At 39.4% G+C, this 24,159-nt stretch overlaps 1 protein-coding gene across 5 annotated transcripts in view; it reads left to right on the top strand.

The window, feature by feature from the left end:
• The window catches only part of TDRD7 (tudor domain containing 7), an 81,858-nt gene that overhangs the window by 46,754 nt on the left and 10,945 nt on the right, over positions 1 to 24,159 (top strand). For 2 of the 5 annotated variants that reach the window (XR_012424544.1, XR_012424543.1), the window contains 8 exons: positions 3,513 to 3,699; positions 9,902 to 10,013; positions 11,668 to 11,870; positions 12,867 to 13,001; positions 15,130 to 15,216; positions 18,197 to 18,393; positions 20,559 to 20,669; positions 22,588 to 23,090. Coding sequence is in view for 3 of the 5 variants with exons in the window: in XM_005581243.4 (XP_005581300.1) it covers positions 3,513 to 3,699; positions 9,902 to 10,013; positions 11,668 to 11,870; positions 12,867 to 13,001; positions 15,130 to 15,216; positions 18,197 to 18,331; positions 20,559 to 20,669; positions 22,588 to 23,090 (1,473 nt within the window). In the remaining 2 variants the exon portion in view is untranslated. Of the gene's footprint in view, positions 1 to 3,512; positions 3,700 to 6,357; positions 6,636 to 9,901; positions 10,014 to 11,667; positions 11,871 to 12,866; positions 13,002 to 15,129; positions 15,217 to 18,196; positions 18,394 to 20,558; positions 20,670 to 22,587; positions 23,091 to 24,159 lie in introns of those variants that run through there. The other 3 variants (XM_005581243.4, XM_005581242.3, XM_074017021.1) reach the window with 2 other exon arrangements.

The raw sequence follows: 24,159 nt of genomic DNA, 5'->3' as shown, positions 1-24,159 counted from the left end.
CTACATAATACTATTTAATCTCGGACTATGTAGTATTTCCTAAAAGTAAAAATAGCTCAGAGCTGCTTTCCTTGTATAATACATCAGATTAGACCTTGGACCCAAAGGGGATCTGTTGTTTGAGTCTTTCAGTATCGTTGTCTGAGAGGAGGCATCATTGCCTAAGTAGCTGACAATAACTAGAATAACAAAAAACAGTCCAGCTCCAGGCACCTGTCTTGGATTTTTGGAGAAAATGCAGAATACATGGAAAATATAGAAAGACTATAATTTGTAGTCTCCATTTGGGAAAAATAATGGGAATCTATGTAGCTGAACCCCTGGAGGCACCAGTCCAGGGTGTGGCCATGTCTGGGCAGATCAGAAAAATGCTGAAGCAAACAGAATCTGGGCTCCTTCAACCAAGTGATCCTTTGGTTTGGGCTGTCACTCCTCCAGAGACCCTAACTGAAATGGAAAGGCCCAAAGAAGAACCACAAAAAATAATCAGAATCCTTCAATGAAAGAAGAGCTCAAAAATTTAAAGCTCTTCCATTTGAACAAATGAAATCTGAGGAGATAATAAAGTGAACCTAGTATCTTCAGATGCTCAAACTAGAAGAACCTCCAGAAAGTTTAGAGAGGATAAAGCTTTTATTCTAAGATGTGTGGCCTGAAGATATAAATAGGTTGCTAAGGGTTAGAGGTCCCAATATGTTTCACTATTGTATTGAAGGAAAGGACAGATATTGAAGGCCACATTGCCACCTTTCACCATTTAACTCTACTATAAAGAAACTTCCATGGCAGGATCTTTTGGTATCTGTTAACCAGTAATTGTTGGTGCCATAGTCAGAGACCAAGCACCGGGCCGGACCAATCACATGGTTTCTGTTGTTCACACCAAGGTTTGTCAGGAGTCTGGATCAATTCTAAGACTTTAGTAGAAAGGTTCTAATCTGTTCCAGGATGATTGTATCCAGGGTCTTCAGATTATTTAAATACCTTTTCCCAGTAGGAATTTAAATCCTGGTGTCAGCATTTTATGTGTTCAGCAGAGTGGCTGGCAACCAGCAAGCAAGATGGGTAATGTCTGCCATTAGGCTGACCCTAGGTTATTGGTTTCTGCCCTCCCCACAAGACTTTGCAAACCTCCACCAGACTGAACCCTGTTCTGTACCCTCATCTTCACCCAGGCAGGCAGTAGGCACTGGAAGCTGAATCTCTGGCTCATTAGCGCCTGGAGGGTACTATGGCAGAACGCTCATCTCAAATATGGGAATCCCTTGTCTCAAAAATTAACTTTGTAAAACTTCATATTTAGGGCATCCCTAAACTGACCTATCCATCATTCTTTTCCCCCCTCGCTCAGGTAATTTGAGGATAATATATGACCTCATTCTCGTCATTACTCACTCTCATACACCTGTAATGTCAGTCCTGTACTCTGCCTCATCCAACACCCTCCCTCTTCCCTCTATCTGTGCAGCCCTCCTTCTCTCCTGGCTGCTTAAGAGAAGAGAAGCTGCCTGCAGATCCCAAGCCATTTCTCGTCACCATCCTCCCCTCTGGCAGGAGCCTGTGTTTGGCAGACCACCACATCAGGGCTGCAGCCCAGGCCTCTGCCAGTTGAGCACCCAGGGCTACGTAGCAGAGCTAGGGGGAGGCCCAGTGAGACTCTAGGTCCCAGCAAATGGGCACTTGGGTGCAGTTGCAGACCTTCTGGAGGACTTCAGAGCCAAGAGTGCAACTGCATTCCAGGCAATGCGTTAGTATTTGCAAAGCTGAATACATTTAAATGATAGTAGCTGGCTCAGTGGCACATACACATCCTCCCAACTACTCAGCAGACTGAGGTGGGAGGATTGCTTGAGCCCAGGAGTCCAACCTAGGTAGCGTAGCAGTGAAACCCTGTCTCAAAAAAATAAATGAATAAATTTAAACTATAAGAGTATGGTAAAGCTTCTGCAGTTATTTCTGAAGCCAATAATATGCACATAATATTTCATTTTAGAATAGCCATTGCACATGGTTTCCATTTTGTGTAGGACTTTCTGAGATGTTCCCCCCCTCCGCCCCTTGTAATGAATAGCTTGACTATGGCATCTTCTGCCCTCGTGATAATTACCAAGAATACATAGAATTAGTCCTAAAGGAACCATTTCTTAGAGCTCTACAGGCCCACTTGGAGCCTGGGTAAAACCTGGAACAATACAAAGAACAAGATTCTTGTGGCATCTCCCTCGTCTCCTGGGCCAAGTGATGCTGGTGCTGTTAAGGGTATAGCCTTCCAGCTAAAAAGGCCTTGATCCTATGACTAGAACAGCTTCTGTTACATGACCCAAACTTGATATGCCAGGTTTTACACCCTAGAAAGAGACCCTGGATGATCATCTCTGAGGACTAAAGCGCAAGAAAACAGTAACCTGTTTTGATAACATGAACTGGAACAAGGTGACCACAGTTGTCAACAGTAGAAAATTGTAGAAGGAAATAAGGACATAATCCTGAAAAATAAATGTTTCTCAACAAGCATACAATTTTAGAGACATTTGACTAGAATATGGTACCTCTTTTAAGGGTATCAGAAGTCAACATTTTGTTGTAATGTGTTCAAATTCTTTAATAAGTTTGGAGGGGGTGTCACATTGTTGTGTTTAGTGTACGTAAAGCTTTGTTTTTTCTTTAGTAAAATTTCATTGCAGTTTCAAAGCTTGACCCAGCCCTTGTCAGGGCAAAACTGTGTTCTAGATTCTCTTCTTAGCAATCTGTAAAGATTTCCAGCAGCCTTAGTCAAGATCCAGTGTCGACCCTCACTTCTCTGGCCTCCAGGCCTCCCTTGGTGTCTCCATTTTCCATGTCTCCTCATCTCTCCCCTTCCTGACTCTTCTCTCAGCTTTGTCCTTCCTGAGGACACTATCACTGCTTCCTGTTATGCCCTCTCGTTGTCTGGATTGCTCCATGTTTTTTTTTTTTGTTGTGGGATATGTTGGACCAAACGTTTGCTGTGTTGTTCGGTGTGTGTTTTGTGCAGTCTCCATTATCCCTTATCTGAGAGGGTGAGAGGGAGTCTCACTCTGTCGTTCAGGCTGGAGTGTAGTGGTGTGATCTTGGCTCGCTGCAACCTGCAACCTCCACCTCCCGGGTTCAAGCAAATCTCCTGCCTCAGCCTCCCAAGTAGCTGGGACTACAGGCACCCGCCTCCACACCAGCTAATTTTTGTATTTTTAGTAGAGATGGGATTTCACCATATTGGCCAGGCTGGTCTCAAACTCCTGACCTTGTAATCCACCCGCTTCGGCCTCCCAAAGTGCTGGGATTACAGGTGTGAGCCACTGTGCCCAGCCGCCTTATCTTCTTTTTCAAGAGATAAGTATTTCACTGAATACACGTTCTCCTCCCTGTTGATATAAGCAAGTCTGAGGCTGGAACCAAAGACGGCAACAGAGAAAACAGAAGGACATAAACAAATTCCTATTGCTTTTCTTCTTCTAGGTTACTTCATTTGCGTTCTCTTCTTTTAACTGATTCAGGTATGTGGGCAAAGACTATTCTGCTGCTCAGGAATTAATGGAAGATGAGATGAAGGAATATTACAGTAAGAATCCTAAGGTCATACCAGTCCAGGCCGTGAATGTTGGGCAGTTGCTGGCCGTAAATGCCGAGGAGGACGCCTGGTTACGAGCACAGGTCATCTCAACAGAAGAGAACAAAATAAAGGCAAGCACTGTTTACTTTGTCATAGCATTATGGATACAAATGCCTTATTATTTTCCAAATGTAGATATTTTTTACATTTTTCAAATTTAAATGTTGTATCCTATAACTATATGTAGTTTTCAATGGAAGTTAAAAAGATAATATCTGTAAAAGGTTATCCCTGTCAGCCTTTAAATTTGTGGTAGTCATATTATCTCAAGAGTTTTAGTTAAAAAAATTAAATTCCCCATGGGAGTATTCATAACCCATTATCCAATCAGGGAAGGGTACTTCCTATTCCCAGGGGATGTATAATGAATACTGACCAGAACTCTGTGGGCTTCTTATCAAGGCCAGTACTTTGGAGTGATGGAAGCCATACAGACCAAAGGAGACAATTATTCTTCTCCCTCTTCTGTAGCCAAGACACAGGTCCTTCTCCACAGCTGCCCCCGGCGTAGCCTTCTCCACCCTCTTGAAAAGGCCAGTGGGCCCGTTTGCCACTCTCTTCCCAGCAGACTCTTCTGGGCTTGGCTCCATGCGTGGATATCAGCCTCTGCCCTTTGCCTCTTCATACTGTCAATGCAGAGACCAAGAAGCACAGTTTCCCTGAGGGTAGTGTCTCAGGGCCTTGGAACACCCAAATAACATGCAGAGAAATTATATATTAGCTCCATGTGCTGTGTGGTCAGTTGTACTAGTGTATTTTTAATGTGTCACTTCTTTCTATCTGGGTGGAAGCTGTATGTCTGTTTGGAATTTATCCTTTGAATCATGGGCCTGCTACTTGATAGAGAATTTGGAGGGAGAAAAAGTCTTTTCTTTCTCGAGTGTTAAGATGTCTCCCTTCCCTAAAGGGAAATGCTTTTTAAGACTTGGGTTCATTTCTGCCCTTCATGATAGGAAGGACACTGTGTAGAAGGGTGACCCTCATTCCCCACTTCTATAGTCCCTTGTATTTATACAGAGGACTCTTAGACTGTGAGGGGAATGTATCTAAGATCTTCCGGTTTTCTCTAGATTTTGCAAGCAGGGAAATATGTTTCTATTTCTACAGCCTCTGTTCCATAATACAAAACCTTATTCCATGTACCACTATCAGCTGCCAGCTCGTAATCCTATATGTGTCATTGAGTGCAAATGACCAGTCCCTGAACCCAGGCTTAAGTACCTCAGTTACTGGCCACTGAACTCCCCGCCCCCCGCTACAAGTGGGAGTTAGGAGGTCAGAAAGGGATACTGCTGTTTCTTAGCAGGTTGCTCAATAGGAGAGGCCCTGACCCTCTCCAGAAGTAAGCTCACCCAACCATCCAGCCACCCTTTCCCATCTGCAGAGGCATTTAGGAAATTTCCTAGCTGAATCTGCAGAGGCACGAATTCTAAGTAATTTGACTGACTTTAAAAATCTGAAAATTGGAAAATAGTTTGCCAGTTTCTTATGAACACTTACCATATGACCCCTAAGGCCCACAAGGTGTCTTGTACATACATGTGTGTTGTAGCATTATTATTAATAGCCCCAAACTGGACACAGCCCAAATGTTCACCAACAGGTGAATCATAAAAACAAATTATAGTTTATTCATATAGTGGAACACTGTTCAACAATACAAAGGAATTTACTACAGATATAAACAGTTTCATGGACAAACCTCACAGATTTTGTGCTGAGCAAAAGAAGCCAGGCACAAGAGAGTAATGTGTATGATTTCGTGTAAATGATGTCTAAGAGCAGGTAAGCCGGGCACGGTGGCTCAAGCCTGTAATCCCAGCGCTTTGAGAGGCCGAGACGGGCAGATCACGAGGTCAGGAGATTGAGACCATCCTGGCTAACACGGTGAAACCCCGTCTCTACTAAAAAATACAAAAAACTAGCCGGGCGAGGTGGCGGGCGCCTGTAGTCCCAGCTACTCGGGAGGCTGAGGCAGGAGAATGGCATGAACCCGGGAGGCGGAGCTTGCAGTGAGCTGAGATCCGGCCACTGCACTCCAGCCTGGGTGACAGAGCGAGACTCCGTCTCAAAAAAAAAAAAAAAAAAAAAAAAGGCAGGTAAAATTCATCTGCAGTGATAGAAATCAGATCAGTGGTTGCCTGGGACAGGAGGTGGAGGGGGGCTAATTGCAAAGGGCAAGAGGAAACTGTTGGAGTGGTGTAAATGGTCTATATGTTGATTATTTTGATGATTATATGGATATATACATTGGTCAAAGCCCATCAAACTGTATTGTAAACGGGTATCTTTTATTCAGTATAAATTGTACTTAGATAAAGTTTGATACCTGGAAGAAGCTAAGGACCACGATGATCACTGGGCCAATGGAGAACACAGGGCTTGGACACTAGTCCTGAGTCTGCCTGTATCTGGGTGTGTGCCTTTGGTCAAGTCCCTCCATTCCTCTGGGTCTCTAGTTGATAGGAGATAACTATCCCTAAACGTTCCTAGATAAACTATTTCCTGGCCATTTCACTCCCCTGGCCCTTAGGAAGTTCAACAAAAGCTAAGCTATTTTAAGGCACAGAGATTTCTTATGAAGAGAAGAATCATATGTAAATCCTAGTGACACATTAACAGTGTAACAATATTTCCGATAAATAATGCGGATATTCCACAAGGATATTTCCCAGTCTGAAGTCTATAGGGCAATCACTTTCTTCCCTCCCTCCCTCCTTCTCCTTCAGGAATTCAAGCTCTCATGTCAGATAGAACTGAGTCTCAGCTCTGCCATTTCTAGCTGCGTGGCCTTAGGAAAGTTATTTAACTTCCCTCATTGCTTATCTGTAAATTCAGATACTCTCATCATGTTGTATCTGCCTGATACACTTTTTCACTTTTTCCTGGAGCCAAGAACAAAACATACAAGTCCTTGTTCTCAAGAAGCTTACATTCTAGTGAGAAAAGAGCGATGACAAGCATACAGTAAACACACAAAACAATTTTAGTACAATGAAGGAAATAACCAAGGCACCATGATAGAAAATAACTCTGAAGCAAGAGATAGGCAGAGTGATGTGATCTCATTTAGATGCTTCAGAAATCATTCTAGGACTGTTGTGGGGAATGGATTGTAGGGCACAGAAGAAAAGTAATACTGGTTAGGTGGCTGTTGTAATAGCCAGCTACCTTGTAACCTGGATTAGTGAAGATGGTGGTAGTGGAAGAGATTCAGGATATATTTGGAGATAGAGCTGACAGGACACTGACTTGTTGGAAGTGGATGGTAAGCAGAAGAGAAGATTGAAGATAGCTACTGGGTTTGGGGCTTGAGCAATTGGATATTGGTGCCATTTGTTGAAATTGGGACATCAGAAAAACCGTTGTGGAGAACAATTGAGAATTTCATAGGACCTGCTAGGTTTGAGAATAGCTATCAGATGTCACATGGATGAGTTTGGAGCTCAGGGAGCAGTTAGGACTGGAGATGTGTCAGGTTGGGAAGCATCAGCATATAGGTGCTGTGTGAAATCACAGGGCGAGATGAGATCACCTAGAGAGAGACTATATGTACATATAGGTGCCGTGTGAAATCACAGGGCGAGGTGAGATCACCTAGAGAGAGAATACACGTACATATAGGTGCCATGTGAAATCACAGGGCGAGGTGACATCACCTAGAGAGGGAATACATGTACATATAGGTGCCGTGTGAAATCACAGGGCGAGGTGACATCACCTAGAGAGAGAATACACGTACATATAGGTGCCGTGTGAAATCACAGGGCGAGGTGAGATCACCTAGAGAGAGAATACACGTACATATAGGTGCCGTGTGAAATCACAGGGCGAGGTGAGATCACCTAGAGAGACAATACACGTACATATAGGTGCTGTGTGAAATCACAGGGCGAAGTGAGATCACCTAGAGAGGGAATACACGTAGAGAGGAGGAGGGGCCTGGGACCAGGTCCTGATACCTTTCAGTATTTACATGGAGGCATAAGGGGAGCAGAGAAGCCTGTAAAGATGGCCAAAGAAGAAAAACCAAGAGAGTGGTGTCACAGAAGCCAGAAAAAGAAAGCATCTCATGACGAAGGGAGTGACCAGCCTCGTCATTGCTGCTGAGAATTATGGGCTGGATGCGAAGAATGAAAAAGGTAGTTCGGTATCTTGTGCAGCAGCAAGCTCTTGGGACAGCAGTGATTGTAGCAATCCAGGCCTAAACTTTTTCCCCACATCCCCATGAAGCTGACAGAGACGATTTCTCCCTTTATTTGGAGAAACCCCAGCTACTTAGCACCAGTCTTGCTTCACTTGAATTGAACTTTGTCTGGTGGTAAGTACTGATTCCCTCCTTGCTTTCCCTGTCAGATCCTTGGTGAATAGGAGAAACAGGAGATATGGTCACCCGCTCAGGCTGGCGCCAGTTTGGCCTGACCCAGGCCCTTTTCCCAGGGCAGTCTGCTGGGTGATAGGTAGTGCTGGGAGACCTTTAGCCACTTGATGGTGCCAGAGAACCAGGAATGGACTGGGGCCTTATGCCGGGATTATGTGACTACTGACCCTGATCCCAGGACATTAGAGAGAGAGAAAGAGAGAGAGAGAGAGAGGCTACTGAGCCCTCACAGAGCAAAGGACACAGGGCAGGGTGTGGTGAGAGTCACACTGGACAATGCATGGACAAGTGTTTTATAAACTGCAGTTGCCATACAAACATGTATGATTAAAAACAAGAAAAGAAGCTACAAACAGTTCAGAAACACTTTGAAGCTTTGGAGCAGTTATTCTTTAATCTGTTCTTGTGCTAAGAATATGTTCTGAATTTCCCAGGAGTCATGATTTCACATGCTATGTCCTATTGTCAGACCACGTTATCTCCATTTTGGGCCTGGGAAGAACAGAATCTCGGTTGTAGGTGGCGATAGCTATTAAAGGAAATGAGAGCTGCCTGACTCCTGAGGCCTATGAGAAGCAAAAACAGGTGCTAATTTGGGATTGGAGAAATAGACTTGTGCACTTAAATGGCCAGCTGCCTGACATGCAGCCCTGCCAGCGATCTAGGCCTAAGTCAGTGTTGAGTCAGATGTGGATTCTAAGAGATGATCTTTCTGATACAAGGTAGACAGGCCCCACAGGCCCGCTTATCACATGGCCAGGACACGGAGTTAATGTGTCTTCTGCTTTTTTCCCTTAGATTCGCTGCTGGGGAGGGTTTTTGTTTCGTGTGTTTAGTACCATAATCTAGGTACTAAGAAGCTGGGCTGTGGACTTTATTTTCAGGGAGGCAGTGAAAGGAGCCCACCTCATGTTACTTGGTATTAAGGCCAAGACTTTGCCCTGGTTTTTGTTGTTGTTTTGTCTGCTTTGTTTCTTTTAATAACCATCATCTGCTTTAATTAGAGATGCATATTAGGTTTTCAACATTTTCCCTTAGATTCTTGGTTATTCTAAACCATAGCTTAATATTTCTAGATTTTTATTTTTCTCAAAAAAAGGCTTTGTGTTTATATAATCCTTTTAAACTGAAGATTCTATAAATATTCTTAAAAATAATATCCAGGCTCTTAACAATCTGTGCTAATGTTGAGGAAAAGTTGTGCAGGTTTCTGCAAACACAGACCTCTGTTCAGCAGACTTAGGGCCTTTTGCTGAGCTGAAAGAAGGCCTAACCCAGCTTCACACCCTTGAAAAAAGTAGGTACACCTGTTTTCCAGTTTAGAATTCCATGCTGTTCAGCAGTGATACCATTGTTGTCATTGATGAAGCATCTCGGTCCCTGGAAGCACTGTAGCTGAGAGCAAGCATCACAAATGCTGCTTTGGGGATTTAGAATCTGATAAATACTACAAGGATGATGCCTGCCATAGAAACAAACACTGCTGTCCAGGGAACAGGTGGAAATATGTAACTTAAAAAAGAATAAGCTGATGCAGGCATTATAATGAAAGTACCGAAGGGAAGGGGAGCAGAGTTGGCAGAACCAGGTAGATAGGCTGCTGAGAGACTGGCAGCAGCAAGGTGGCGGGGCTGAGCAGTCTTGTTCTTCCCTTTGAAGGGGGAGGGTGAGGTAGAAGACTGGGGCCTGGAACCAGGAGCTCTGGTTTCCTTGGTCTCAGCTCCAGTCTTTCTCTTCTGTGGTAAGTCAGGGGCACCTCCCCAGCTTTTTCCAGGTGCCACTGTGCCACTCAGCTTGCTGATTATGGAATAAGATTGAGCCAATTAAATGTATCAAATGGATTTGTTAAAGAGAGGATAAAGAACTAAACATTGTGTTTTTTTAATCATTAGGTGTGCTATGTTGACTACGGTTTTAGTGAAAATGTTGAAAAAAACAAAGCATACAAATTAAACCCGAAGTTTTGTTCACTCTCATTTCAAGCTACAAAATGTAAGCTTGCAGGTAAGAGGAACTTTTTTAAAAGCTCTCTCCTTTTCAATAGGTTATTACCTATTTTTTTAAGGTATATTTGGATGGTTATATATTTGGATGGTTGAATCCTAAAATGGACTAAGTATCTCATGTTATAATATGTTACTTCTTGAAAGGTTTAAATTCATGTCGAATGTGTTCTTTATAAGATACCATTATAAAATGTTGTAATGTTTTTATATTTTATGTTATATATAAAAACGTATTATAATTTCTTATAAAAATGTCTATTAGCCATCTTAAAGGGATTTTTCTTGTTCTAACTGCCCTAGTAACAATTGATGGAGGCCCTGTTTCATGACATTTGATCAGTTTCAATACGTTGTTCAGCATGTTGTGAGGTGACTCTCAGCCCCTTTCCTGCTGAGATGGACTGTGGTGATGCTGTGAGGGTGTGACTGACACACCCTCATATGCCCAAGCATGAGTTTGATCACAGGTCACTTGCAGTTTCTGGCATAGTAGATGTATCATTGTTCTTTTCCTTCCTCCTAAAGGAAACAGAGGAATCCACATGTATGAGAGTGCCGTGTAGGGATAAACTTAAAGGACAGAGGACACATTGGTCATGTTCATGATAAGGAAAGGCATTGAAATATGTACCATCCAGGGGGACTTGAGCCAAATGCAGAAAATGATCATAATTATTTCATGAAAATGAGTACTCTGAAAAAATGCCTCCTCCTCAGCGGGATGAATTCTTATGTCACAGGAGCTGGGTTTGACTCTTATCTGTCTGTGAGATAAACCTGAAGAAATTTTTAAAACTTGTTAACAACTTGTAGAAGTTGGTGTTGGAAAGAATGTATCAAGAGCATAGAACAGGATTTAGGGTGTTGAAATTAAATGTTTGAGAAAAGTTCAAAGTTCTATGTCTGGAGAACAGAACAAGAAAAAGAAAAAACTCAGGAGGAGTCTGAATTTTAGCTTGTGGATTTAAAGTAGGAAAATATGGAAATAGGCATTATAGTACCATTGGGGAAAATATGAGCTAGTTTTAATTCATTTAATACATTAACTTAGAATTGTCATATATGTTATGTGGAACTACAGTTTTCTAAGAATTTAAAGAGTAGTTGGACTACAACAAAATTCACCTAATACCTGTGTTATGTTAAACACTACTTAATCTCTCTTTGATAAATCAGAAGATTCTTTGGTATCCTAAGGGTCAGTAAAAAAGAAATAATATGGTTGTCTCAATTTCCAATAAATGTTCATTTTATAAGAAAAATAATTGTATGTATGTAGGAAGTGCATTACAAGCATATGACTGGAAGACATGATTGATGGCTTCTCATAAGTATTAGGTTTTTGGTTTTAAATATGTGTTCCTGTATAAAGTGAAGACTGTTTCTCCCAAGGTGGAAATTGATTGATTATCCATTTTTCTCTGTCTTAAGATTGCCTGCCTTAGTGTATCATTCAAAAGGGCATTTACATTATATTTTTTTAAAACCTAAGAGGTAAGATAAAGATTATAAGACAAAGCTTTCATATAAAATTTAATAATTTTGCAGTAGGCTTATAATTTTAATAATGGTCAAAACAGACACAATCCATCTATTCATCTTGAAATGATTTTGCTAATTAAGTAGAAATTAAAAGATTCAATATTTTTCAGGCTTGGAAGTCCTAAGTGATGACCCTGATCTAGTGAAGGTGGTTGAGTCTTTAACTTGTGGAAAGATCTTTGCAGTGGAAATACTTGACAAAGCTGACATTCCACTTGTTGTTCTATATGATACCTCAGGAGAAGATGATATCAATATCAATGCCACCTGCTTGAAGGCTATATGTGACAAGTCACTAGAGGTTCACCTGCAGGTACCACTGTGATCACTGTTGTTACTTGTTACACATTTTGTATGAGAGAAAAATCACCAGAATATTACACATTTTAGGCTAACAATTGATAGAGACAGATTACATCTACATTGAGGGGGGAAAAAGGAGGGAGTGGGGCTGGAAGGGGAAAAAATACCAAAATGTTCAGAGTAATTGTTTCTTAGGAACTAGATTTTTTATTTTCCATTTCCTACAAAGAGCATCTATTGATTTTATATGAGATTATTTTGTAAAGATAATAAGGAAAAATAACACAAAAGAAGGGAAAATTGGGTCCATGAAGATGTTTATTATTAGCTTTAACATTTTTTTAATGTGGAGAACATAAATGCCCCAAAAGAAGGAAGCCTTTAAATAAATTATAGAATATCTACTCTGGAGAATAGGATGAGATGTTAAAAATGGTCATTTTAAAGACTTCATAGAAACAATGGGAAACTTCTGTTTTAATAAGTAGAACCACTGTGAATGTCTTTATTATGGTTTGACTAAAAATGGGTAAAATTGAATATTAATTTTGATTATGGTTTTTTAAAATTACCCAAATTCATGTGGCCTCAGGACACGGGTTAGAAAGTAGGCTGATAAAGGATTTGATTTTGTGAGAGTTTATTTTCACTTCTGTTAATGTTGCAAAACATGGTTTATGTAATTCTTTTTCTAAATAAATGATAAGAAAATAAACCAACATTAAAGATAGTCTTGGCCTTCCAGACAATGGAGTGTGGGAATGTATGCACAATGTCTATTTTGTGCTTGACATAAATGATATTAGACGTTTCTTTTAAAAAGAAAAGAATCTAGATTAGTTTTGTACATTTAAGCTATAAATTGCATTTCATCTTACATATACTCTAACTTAAAGATTTTAAAATGCAAAGACTTGTAATGGGATGTTTAGGTAGATACCCTTTAGGTAGGTAAGAGCTGCATTCTGCTCTCAAGCATTCACGAGGTATCCTTTGTCTGTTATAGGTTGACGCCATGTACACAAATGTCAAAGTAACTAATATTTGCTCTGATGGGACACTCTACTGCCAGGTGCCTTGTAAGGGTCTGAACAAGCTCAATGACCTTCTACATAAGATAGAGGACTACTTCCATTGCAAGGTATAGCAGAACCTCTTCTACTTCTAAAATTAGCCCTAAAATTACAAACAAGAGTAATTTACTAAATTGCATAAGTATGAACAATTTTTTAGTAGTCCGAAATGGAATCTCTAGAATAGTAGGTAAAGAGCTCTAGACTTCAGAGTTTTAAAAGAAAAACACAACACTGGTTTCCGCATTGTAAAACGAAGATAGCAATAGTGTGTACCCTATAGGATTGTCCTGAGGACACTGTGCCTGTCATGTAGTTAGTGCTCAGCAATCAGTAGATGTATTATTTATAACATGCAGTTGATGATGCCACAGTGCAGCTGCCTGTGACTGTCTGCTAGAGCCAGCTGACTCTTCTGCCTCAGGCAAGGAGAAACCTTGGAATTTAGGAGGATAATAAAACTTTCCTCCTCAATTCTGCCTTCATCTTCCTCCTCAGACATCACTCCTTGAGCTCTTTATAGATCTGAGAACCTGCCACCTGATAAATGTGGTTCTGCAGTCCAAATTGTATTAATAAGCTCCATGTCCTTTAATTATAGTATTTTTTTCTGAATCAAGCTCTGCAGAGGTTTTATTGTGCTTTAAGTTTCTAAAATGGTTTCCTTACCTCCGTTAGGACATTATGGTCATATTTCAGAATATGCTGTGGTTTCCAAATCACTGAACCCTACTGCCACTTCTGCCCTTATCCCCTCGTCCCTGGAAGTGAACCCTTCCCTCTAACCCACAAAGCACATCAGGCCCCTCAGGGCATTCATGTTCAGTTTGCATGTTAGCTATCTGGGTACTTATTTGCCTTTCTAGAGTGTATGCTTCTTGAGGGCATAGACTGTACCTTACCAATTTGCTGTATCCCTTACAGTACCTAATCTAGTGTCTTATGTAGATTAGGTACGCCAGAATATGCACTGAATCAGTTTAAACCCGCGTTCCAAGTACAGTTTGGAACTGAGACATTCCTATAGCTTTATCTTGTTCTGTGTTACAGAGGTTTAATTTTAAGTCTATCTTTGAAAAATCTGAAACCCCCAGCTTGGCTGACTCCAGTGACTCATTTGTATGGATGTTGTCCTTATAACCTATGGTGGTGAAAAGGACTCGATATTTCCTACTGCACTCGTAACCTAAGTGAGACATTGCCTTTGGGGAGAGTAGAAACACACACCCTGAACAGAAAGAGACCATGGGCAGGTGCCCCCAACTTCAAACTACAGCAGAAGAGGAGACTTCATCTTTACAGCTGTGATTTGTTGGTATTTAACTGGCACTGACATACATATTTGTATTGATAACATTTCTTTGTTTTTAGAATTTGTTTAGAAAAATGTTTTCTTTAGAAAACATTTAATTTAGGGCCGGGCACAGTGGCTCAAGCCTGTAATCCCAGCACTTTGGGAGGCCGAGACGGGCGGATCACAAGGTCAGGAGATCGAGACCATCCTGGCTAACACGGTGAAACCCCGTCTCTACTAAAAAATACAAAAAACTAGCCGGGCGAGGTGGCGGGCGCCTGTAGTCCCAGCTACTCGGGAGGCTGAGGCAGGAGAATGGCGTGAACCCGGGAGGCAGAGCTTGCAGTGAGCGGAGATCCAGCCACTGCCCTCCAGCCTGGGCGACAGAGCGAGACTCTGTCTCAAAAAAAAGAAAAAAAAAAAAAAAGAAAACATTTAATTTAGAAAACTGTTATCTTTGCATCTAAATGTGAAGAGATGAAAAGAATAAGCCTACAGACAGCTCGCACACCCTCCTCACTTTTCATCGATGCTGCTCTCCTTTTTGTCAGATTCAACACCTCTCTTCATGTGTAACTGATGGAGCCAGTACCTAAGTGAATCATAATGATCTTATGCTAATGTTTTTAGAAATGTTAACAATGCTGATTTATGAGCCATGTGCATGTAGGGAGAGTAAACTACTGATGTCAACAAATGTATGAGTAACAAGACAAAAGTTTTATAACCCTGTGTATTTGCTGCATCCATTGCAGCGTGCTTCCTGCAGGGAAAGGGCTCACAGGAAGTCTGATTACATGTCGGTTAAGTCTGCCAGTGCCACAGCAATCTGTTTTTCTAATGGTGTAGCAATATGCTCTTTGCTAAGAGTAATAAGAGTATCATGCATTTCTGTTTTGTAGCACATGACCTCCGAGTGCTTTGTTTCATTACCCTTCTGTGGGAAAATCTGCCTCTTCCATTGCAAAGGAAAATGGTTACGAGTAGAGGTAAAAATCAGTCACTTGGCTTTTTAATCTTAACTTATTGTGAAATATTTGAAATATACACATAGGTTTTTTTAAAAAATGGAATAAATACTCACAGACTCATCACCAGTTTATGAAATAAAACATGATCAGTATGGTTGAAGTTTCCTGGTCGAAGTTACGGTCAAAGAAAGTTTACATCTCCTTTCTTCTGCCTCCACCCCAGTTTCATTTGTTTTTTCTCATTCTTTCTTGTTTATATTCTTACTGTATTTGTACTTGTAGATACACACTTTTACTGTATATTTTTATATATAAATAGTGGAAATATATTAATGAATATGTGTATGGAATATAAAGGTAAATGAATAAATATAAATGAATAAATATTTTCAAACTTTATATAAGTAGAAGAGGTATTGGTCATGCTTTTTCATTCATTATGTTTGTGAGATTCATTCATGTTGATGTGTGCAGCTCTAGTTTATCTATTTTTACTGCTGTATGATTCAACACTATGAATATGCCAACATTATCACTCTATCTTCCTGATGATGGATATTTAGATCGTTCCTAATTTTTTGAACCTTCCTGTCCGTGTCTTCCAGGATACATACATAGGAATGGAGTTTCTAGGTATTGGGAATGCATATCTTCAGTTTTACTAGATCTTGCTTAATTGCTGTCCAAAGTTGCCCTTCCATTGAGAGTATATCCCTTTAAGAACTATGGCTTCATGGGGCAGTGTCAGATCCTCCCTCCCTCCTGCCTGGATCTAAGGCCATGTCTCCTGCCCAGGACTATTTTGGCTTTAATGTTCACATACTCTTCTATGTCTAGTCACTAACAATTGTCTTATTTTCTTGCAAGCTCAGTTATGAACTTGAAAGGCATTTTGTTATGGTTTATCCTGTGTTTCGGTATGTTTTTAAAAATGCAGGTTTTGGATTTTTGTGGTTGCTTTCCCTCCCTCTGTCTCTTTTCATCTAGTTTGAGGTGGCACACACCTGTAATACCAGCACTTTGGGAGGCCAAGGCAGGAGGATGACTTGATATCAGGAGTTTGAAACCAGCCTGGGCACAATAGTGAGATACAATCTCTACAAAACCAAAGAGAAAAAAAAAAAAAAAAAACTGAAAAAAGAAATTAAGAAAAAAATTGGGTTGATTTTTTTTTTCTTTTTTTCCTTTGATACAGAGGTTCTTAACCTAGATGCAAGGACCTCAACTTTCAGGGGGTCCCTCAACCCTCCTGGAATTGTATGCAAATTGTTTGTATGCTTGTATTATATATTTTGGGGGAAAAGTATGCATAATTTTGTAAGATTCTCAAATCAACCCCCAAAAGGTAAGAATCATTGCTTTATTGAATTTTTTAAATGCTTCGCAGCAACATATTGATAACTTAAATTGAATTGATTTTTTTCATTATTTAAATAAAACTTGGTCATGTCTACTTTAATGAGAGTAGCAGTTTTGAAGTAATTATTGCTATTAATGTGAATGTATGTCAGAAGACTGAAATCTCGGGTCATATGACCAAGGGATATGTGCCTAGGTATAAGCTTCAAAAACATGACTCGTTGGAAAGATCATGGCATTCTTCAGATCTTAAAGTGTGATTTAGTTTAAAATATATAAGTGTATGCGTACCAACTTTTTAAACTTTTTATTTGGAAATAATTTTCCTTTTTTACAAGTTGCAAAAATAGCACAAAGAGGTCTCATTGGCCTTTTACCTTCTGCAAATGTTAACATCTATATAACCATTGCACAATTTCAAAGCCAGGAAATTGACAATACAAAACCGTTAGTTAATCCACAGAACATACATTTCCCAAATTGTTCCACAAAGTCCTTTTTCTGCTCCAGCATCCAATCTGGATCCCACATTGTCTTTAGTTGTCATGCCTTCTTAGTATACTCCAGTCTGGCAGTTACTCAGCCTTTCTTTGCTGTTCCTGACTTTTTGAAGAATAGCATTATGTTGTATCTCTCAATTTGAGTATCTTCATGTTTAAATTTTGGTTATGCATTTTTGGCAAAAAGAAGCCTTCTTGGTGTATGTCCAAATACTTTAGATAAATATCTAGTATTATTTTTGTTACTATCAAATTGTATATTGTCTACCTTCAAGGTAGACAAAAGGTTTGAGTACTCATTCTCTTAGTGATGTGTGGAAAGTCAGGGAAGGAAAAATAATTAGTGAAAAGCAGATCCTATGTTTAATCATGTATTTATTCTTGATAGTTATACAAATAATTGCAAAGGTAATTATTGTTTTGACCCCAAAACAATAGTTTTTCCCTTATATTGTAATATTTTGGAGAACAGACTTTATCTTATAATCAGCAGTATATAATAATGTATCAAATCATTTTATAATAAATCATGTCCTAGAATTGGAGAAATAATAAATATTAAATATTAAATAATAAATATACTTATTTTACAGTTTATTATCAGTTTGCTGATTATTACTGATTAACTAGGTGTTGAAAGCAATTCTACTCTAAAACAGTATTTAGTAGGCTGGGTGCAGTGGCTCACACCTGTAATCCCAGCACTTTGGGAGGCCAAGATGGGTGGATCTTTTGAGGTCAGGAGTTTGAGACCAGCCTGGCCAACATGGTGAAACCCCATCTCTACTAAAAAATACAAAAAAATTAGCTGGGTGGGTGGTGGGCACCTGTAATCCCAGCTACTCAGGAGGCGGAGGCAGGAGAATCACTTGAACCCAGGAGTCGGAGGTTGCAGCAAGCCAAGATTGCAGCACTGCACTCCAGCCTGGGCGGCAGAACAAGACTCCGTCTCAAAATAATAATAATAATAATAATAATAATAATAATAAGTGAATACATTTTAAATTAAGGGAAAATTTTAACATTGTTAGTCTGTTGCTTTTAATATGCAGTTCAGGATTGTACAAAATGTAATTGCACAGAAGCATTTTGGTCTTTTGAATATGCTAATAAATTAGCCAACACTTATCTCATTTCAGATCACAAACGTTCACAGCAGCCGAGCTCTTGATGTTCAGTTCCTGGACTCTGGCACTGTGACATCTGTGAAAGTGTCAGAGCTCAGGGAAATTCCACCTCGGTTCCTACAAGAAATGATTGCAATACCACCTCAGGTACTATGTTACCAGCCTGGGAGATTTGCTGGAACAGATTTGGATGTGTTCATAATCTTATTGTAAGATGCCTTCTCAGTTTTGATCTCATTAATTTTTAAGAAAATTGGAAATTGTCCAAATGTAGTTGTCTACTAGTTTTCAGAAGTAAAACGTGGCTGACTTAGACAAGACCAGTCATATTTACAGACTGTTGTTTGAGAAATGTTTGTTTTCAAGAACATCTAGTCATTAAGCTGTATTGTCCAGTTACAGGTTCCATTTTGATAATTAGATGCCAGTGCTGACTTATATACAGTTCCAGAATATTGTGTATAAATGTTTATTTTTAGAGTTTTTAGTTTGGGTAACCATTTTCTTTGGAAATCTGTTTAGACATAATCATTTTCTTAGTGACTTCCCCACCATACATTTTAATTAAAAGATTAACTTCAGTCAATCCTTTCTTTATTCGTGAACGTTCAGATGATAAGGATTTTGAATATTTTGAAGTTTTTAGAACTACTCACTACCTTTAAGAGAAGTAGAGGGTTTTGTTATATCTTTTTTAAAATAAAACTATTCAGTATTCTACAACTTCAAGATGCCCATTTACTAATATTTTCAAGAAGACATCTTCTGCCATCAAACTCAGTGAATAAAACATTGTCCATAATTAGCGTGGCTTTTGATATGTCTCTCCCTCCCATCACCATTGCTTTTTCTAGCCGTGACTATTACAGAGAAGCTTTTTTCAAAATCATTTTTACTGTCCATTACTCAGCCATAGTTCTGGAAATTGATAGGCCTTTAAGTGCTACTCTGACTTAATAATACCTCTTGTTGGAACAGCCATGCAGGGCCAGCCTTACCTGGAAAAGATCCCCTGGGCTGGAGGGCAGTTGGGAATCTGCCCCACCACTGCGACTGTCTGAAAGTCCGCAACAGTACCACCTGTATGCTACGGCATTAGCAATCACTAAACTTTTTTTTCATAACCTTATCTAGGTTTATTATTTGACAAATATGAAGACTGTTGATTGGGAGAACCTTAAAAACCAGCTAGCCCAAGCCTCTGGCTCACAGCATCTCTCCAAGAGTCTAAATCAGAGTACCAGACCAATGGACTGTCAGCCAAAGCCAACCCTTAAATATGGAGTTTTGGCTCTTGGCTCTTACAGTATTTTAAAAATGTGAATTGGTTGCCAGCATTTTAAAATTAGAAAATTTCACACAAAAAATCCTGCTTCTAGCTTCTCTCTTGACAAATTGGAAAATCTGACTCTGCTGAGCACTCTTCTTGTGGGGCAGTGCTCCTAAGGAGCTTGGGGCCTTCTCCTCTGCTGGCCCCATTGGGCCTGCCTCACTCGTCGTTGCCTGCCCAGCCCCTGCAGATATTCAAGTGTGCTGTCTCTGCTCTGAGTGACCTCTTCTCCAACAAGAAAGGTACCACATCCAGCCAGCAGAGCGAGAGACTTAGAGCTCCTGAGGGAGGAAAGCAGGAAGACAGGAAGGGGCTCAGGGAGGAAAAGGAATCCTGGAACTGAGTTTCATCGCCTTCACAAAATTGCTTCCATTGATTCAAGGGTTTGCTTGAAGCTGAAGGAAATCCCTGAGGTCACTTTTTAGCCTCTGCTGTAGCCATTCTACAGATGCTTGTATAATGACAGTAGGAGCTAAAAAACACTGAGGAAAATGAGGCTTTTAGGGACCTGTGGATTTCAGTTTTTCTCACCCTCCTTAATTCTCATTACAGCCTCCTTCAAAGGGCAAACAAATGTGCCTGGTATCCACGAGGTACTCAGGAAGTGCTGAATGAAGCAGCAGGAGTCAGATTTCCTCCAAATGACGGGTTTTTTTGTTTTTTTTTAAGTTGAGGTAGAGGGTAGACCTTGATAAAAGTTCCAACCCTGTCTTTGCGACTTTGGTATCTTATGCAGTCTTTCTGAGTCCATTTCCCCAGCTGTGAAATGGGGCTGCAACACCTGTCATGCAGAAGTATTGTATGGTGGGAAGTATATGGAGTGCTGGGGGTAAGCCGTGGCTCATAAAGGAGTAAAGACAATAGTAATATAAATAGAGTTGGGAACATAGCAGATGCTCAAACCAAGAGCTGTAATTGTCATTATTAGCTGTTGTTGCTTGCTATCTTGGTAACATTTGATTTGTAGGAAAATAATATTAACATTACTCATAACTAGATATTTTAACATGGTGTATTTACTTTTCCATCATATTTTCTTTTCAGGCCATTAAGTGCTGTTTAGCAGATCTTCCACAATCTATTGGCATGTGGACACCAGATGCAGTGCTTTGGTTAAGAGATTCTGTTTTGAATTGCTCGGACTGTAGCATTAAGGTTAGTTATCTTATTGGGCCTGATACATTTAGAAAGGGAGCTGGCAGCTGTCAGGGCTCGTTTAGTTTTTGTGAAGGAATTTTATCTCACTGTAAAATGGATGCTTCCACATCCAACACATTTTTTATATTCAGGAAATTGGCTACAAGTGTAGCTGTAAGATATTTTATGGCTTAATTCTTTTTTATTTAAGAAGTTATCCTATGTCTCCAGTATTACTTTTAAACCCTTCTTATAGTTTTTCCCATTATTAATGTAGAAGAGATGGTTCTCCATTTCTATTTTGCTTCATGATAAGGAATTAAGTCCCCAACAGGGGACCACAGATCTCTTGATGAATGTTTCTAAAGATCATTTAAATAAGTCCTCTATTTCTTTTTTATTCATAAAGTAGCATAGATTATAAACAAATCATTTGTTTATGATTGTGGTTTTTAGCCTCTTTTTCCTAAAGTTTATTTAATCTGCTGTACTTATTTCACTAGCTCTTGTTTCTTTTTCTGTACTTTTGCATCTTTAAATCAAAAACATTGCTCATATATCCAAGAATACAAATTTAAGAAGATAATTTTTCTCTGTTAACTGATGAAAATTATATGACTGTTGTATATAAACATTTAAAATGAAATGTCCTTGAAAAATATCTTCATGAAGACCTCTAAATTATTCTAGCTACCACTGATTTTTCTGTCTTTGTATTCTTCTGGGGTTTATAGTGTACAATTACATGCTTAATTATATACTATTTCATATTCTTCAATTGTCACATGATAACACTGTTTTCTCAGCTACTCTTTAAGCTCCTAAAGCCAGAATATTGGATGGTTACTCAATAAAAATACTTTTTGTTAATTTTTAAAACTGTACTTCTGTATTGTAAATATCAAAATGAATTTGCAGTCAGTATTTGATTAGTACTTCAGAGGATGAATGTAATAGAGGCATCTTGTTGGGGGGAAAAAAAAACCATTTAAAGTAAATTACTGTAGATGGGTTGCCTTGCTGTTATCTCCCTCTCTTCAAGCCTGTGTACCTGCCTTTCATTTCTAGCCCTATTTGGTAAAAGATAGATGTGGCTAGTATCTTATTTTTATCATTACTAAGATAAACCAGAGTTGCTGATGAGAATAGCCAACAGTTACCTAGCTCCCTGGGACATACAGCAGTACAATCCCAATTATTAATGTATGGTATTTCCATACAAACACACCTCTGGCCGAAAGAGCAAAGTTGGTTAGGTAGTCAGAAGGTCTCCTGGACAAAAAGTGTAAAACTGATTTTGACCCATTCTGTGGAACTTACTTCCTCTTTTTCTCCCCAGGTCCATCTCCTCCCATGTAATTGGAGATGGGGAAGGGTGTGAGAACATATACTAGGACCAGACAAGGAATCTGATAGAGGGGTGCTTAAAGATGTGGTGGATGTCAGAGCTTTCTCCTTCCTTTCCCAGTCTTGAGGACACACCAGCCTTAAGCAGAATGCTTATGAATCATTTTGCCATCATTGTGATTGTTTTTTATTATTGATGCTGGGTGATGAGTACGTGGGGGGTGGGGGTTCGTCATACTTATAATTTCTACTTTAAGTATTTTGAAATGTCATTAAACTATTTTAATCATGATACATAGAATCCCTTCCTCTCAATGATAATGACCCGTAGCAAGTTATAAAGTTTTCTCAGACTTTTTAAAGATTAGTAAATTTTTTATTTCCATAAGGCTGCACTGTTTCCTAGACTATTTTGACTTCAGAGCCCATTCATTGCCAAGCTGTGATCATTTATCTTTCCTTAAATAAAATGGATTTTAGCAAGGTGTTTGGCAAAATACTGTGTTTTAATGATTACGGTTACTATAACTGCCTCTCAAAATTTAATGTGAACTTGTATTTCTAATATTGTTTTTTGTGTTTTCCAAAGGTTACAAAAGTGGATGAAACCAGAGGGATCGCACATGTTTATTTATTTACCCCTAAGAACTTCCCTGATCCTCATCGCAGTATTAATCGCCAGATTACAAATGCAGACTTGTGGAAGCATCAGAAGGATGTGTTTTTGAGTGCCATATCCAGTGGAGCTGGCTCTCCCGACAGCAAAAATGGCAACATGCCCATGTTGGGCAACACTGGAGAGAATTTCAGAAAGAACCTAACAGATGTCATCAAAAAGTCCATGGTGGACCACACGAGCTCTTTCTCCACGGAGGAACTGCCACCTCCTGTCCACTTATCAAAGCCAGGGGAACACATGGATGTGTATGTGCCTGTGGCCTGTCATCCAGGCTACTTTGTCATCCAGCCTTGGCAGGAGATACATAAGTTGGAAGTTCTGATGGAAGAGATGATTCTATATTACAGTGTGTCTGAAGAGCGCCACATAGCAGTGGAGAAAGACCAAGTGTATGCTGCAAAAGTGGAAAATAAGTAGGTCCTTGGACAAAGCATTTTATTCTACTCCTAAGAAAAATGTGTAAAATGATGCCAGAGTCTTAATCTAGTCAGGGGGACTTTGAACTGTACTAATGGGAATTTTGAATGTCAAACAAACCCAGTAATTTTCGCGATTTTCTAGTATTTAAAATGATGTCATTTATCAAAAAATCTATTGGCCATATTCCTGTTAAAACCCAATTATATATCTAAAATGAATGTTTAAATGTTTTTCTATTTTTCTATTAGAAAAATATTTTTATTCGGAAAATAACCAGGTTTTTTTCATTTAATGACTTTTTATTTTAAAAATAAAAATATTGTGGAAAATTTTTAAAATATAAAAAAGCATAAGAAATTAAAATCAACCACCCACACATAACACTTGTTAAACTACTTATGTATTTCCTCTAATTTTATATGTGCATATTTATATAGTTGGTATATTATTAGTATATATAATTTTGTACCTGCTTTTTTCACCTAACATTATGTTGTAAACATTTTTCCATTTGATAAAATTTCTTCAGGAACCTTTATAATGGCTATTTTAATTATGATATGCAGAATTCCCTTCTCCCAATGAAATCATAATTTACTTACCGTTCTATTTTGTTATGTAAGGTTTTTTCCTTATATTTTTCACTATTATAAATAATAGTGAATGTAAATCTTTGCATTTCTGATTATTTATTTATGGGATAGATTCCTAGAAGAAAAATCACTTGTTGGAAGATGGCAAGACTCTTGCTTTATGTTGTCAGCTGCATCCTGGCATCTGTGCCATCTTTCATAAGGAGTAACAATGCTTATTTCACTACTGTTTGGCCTTGGGGCTTTGAGAACATACTTTCTCTTACATTTCTTTAGCAGTTCACTCTTTTTTCTAATATTTTCACATTTGGGTCCACAACCCTGCTCCCCAAAGCCCTGCAGGATGTGCTGGTTTCCTCCACGTGAAGCCCAGACACCCCACTCTCCACTCTCCACTCAGGCCATGAAGCCCTGGGAAATGGCACAATGCCCATCCTCTTCCTTTGCCAGCTTGCTTAGGAGAAATGAA

This window comes from Macaca fascicularis, chromosome 15 (assembly GCF_037993035.2).
Source record: "Macaca fascicularis isolate 582-1 chromosome 15, T2T-MFA8v1.1".
In the NCBI taxonomy this organism is placed as follows: Eukaryota; Metazoa; Chordata; class Mammalia; order Primates; family Cercopithecidae; genus Macaca; species Macaca fascicularis.
Note: the sequence above shows the minus strand (reverse complement) of the source record. Positions and strands in the feature narration are given on the sequence as shown.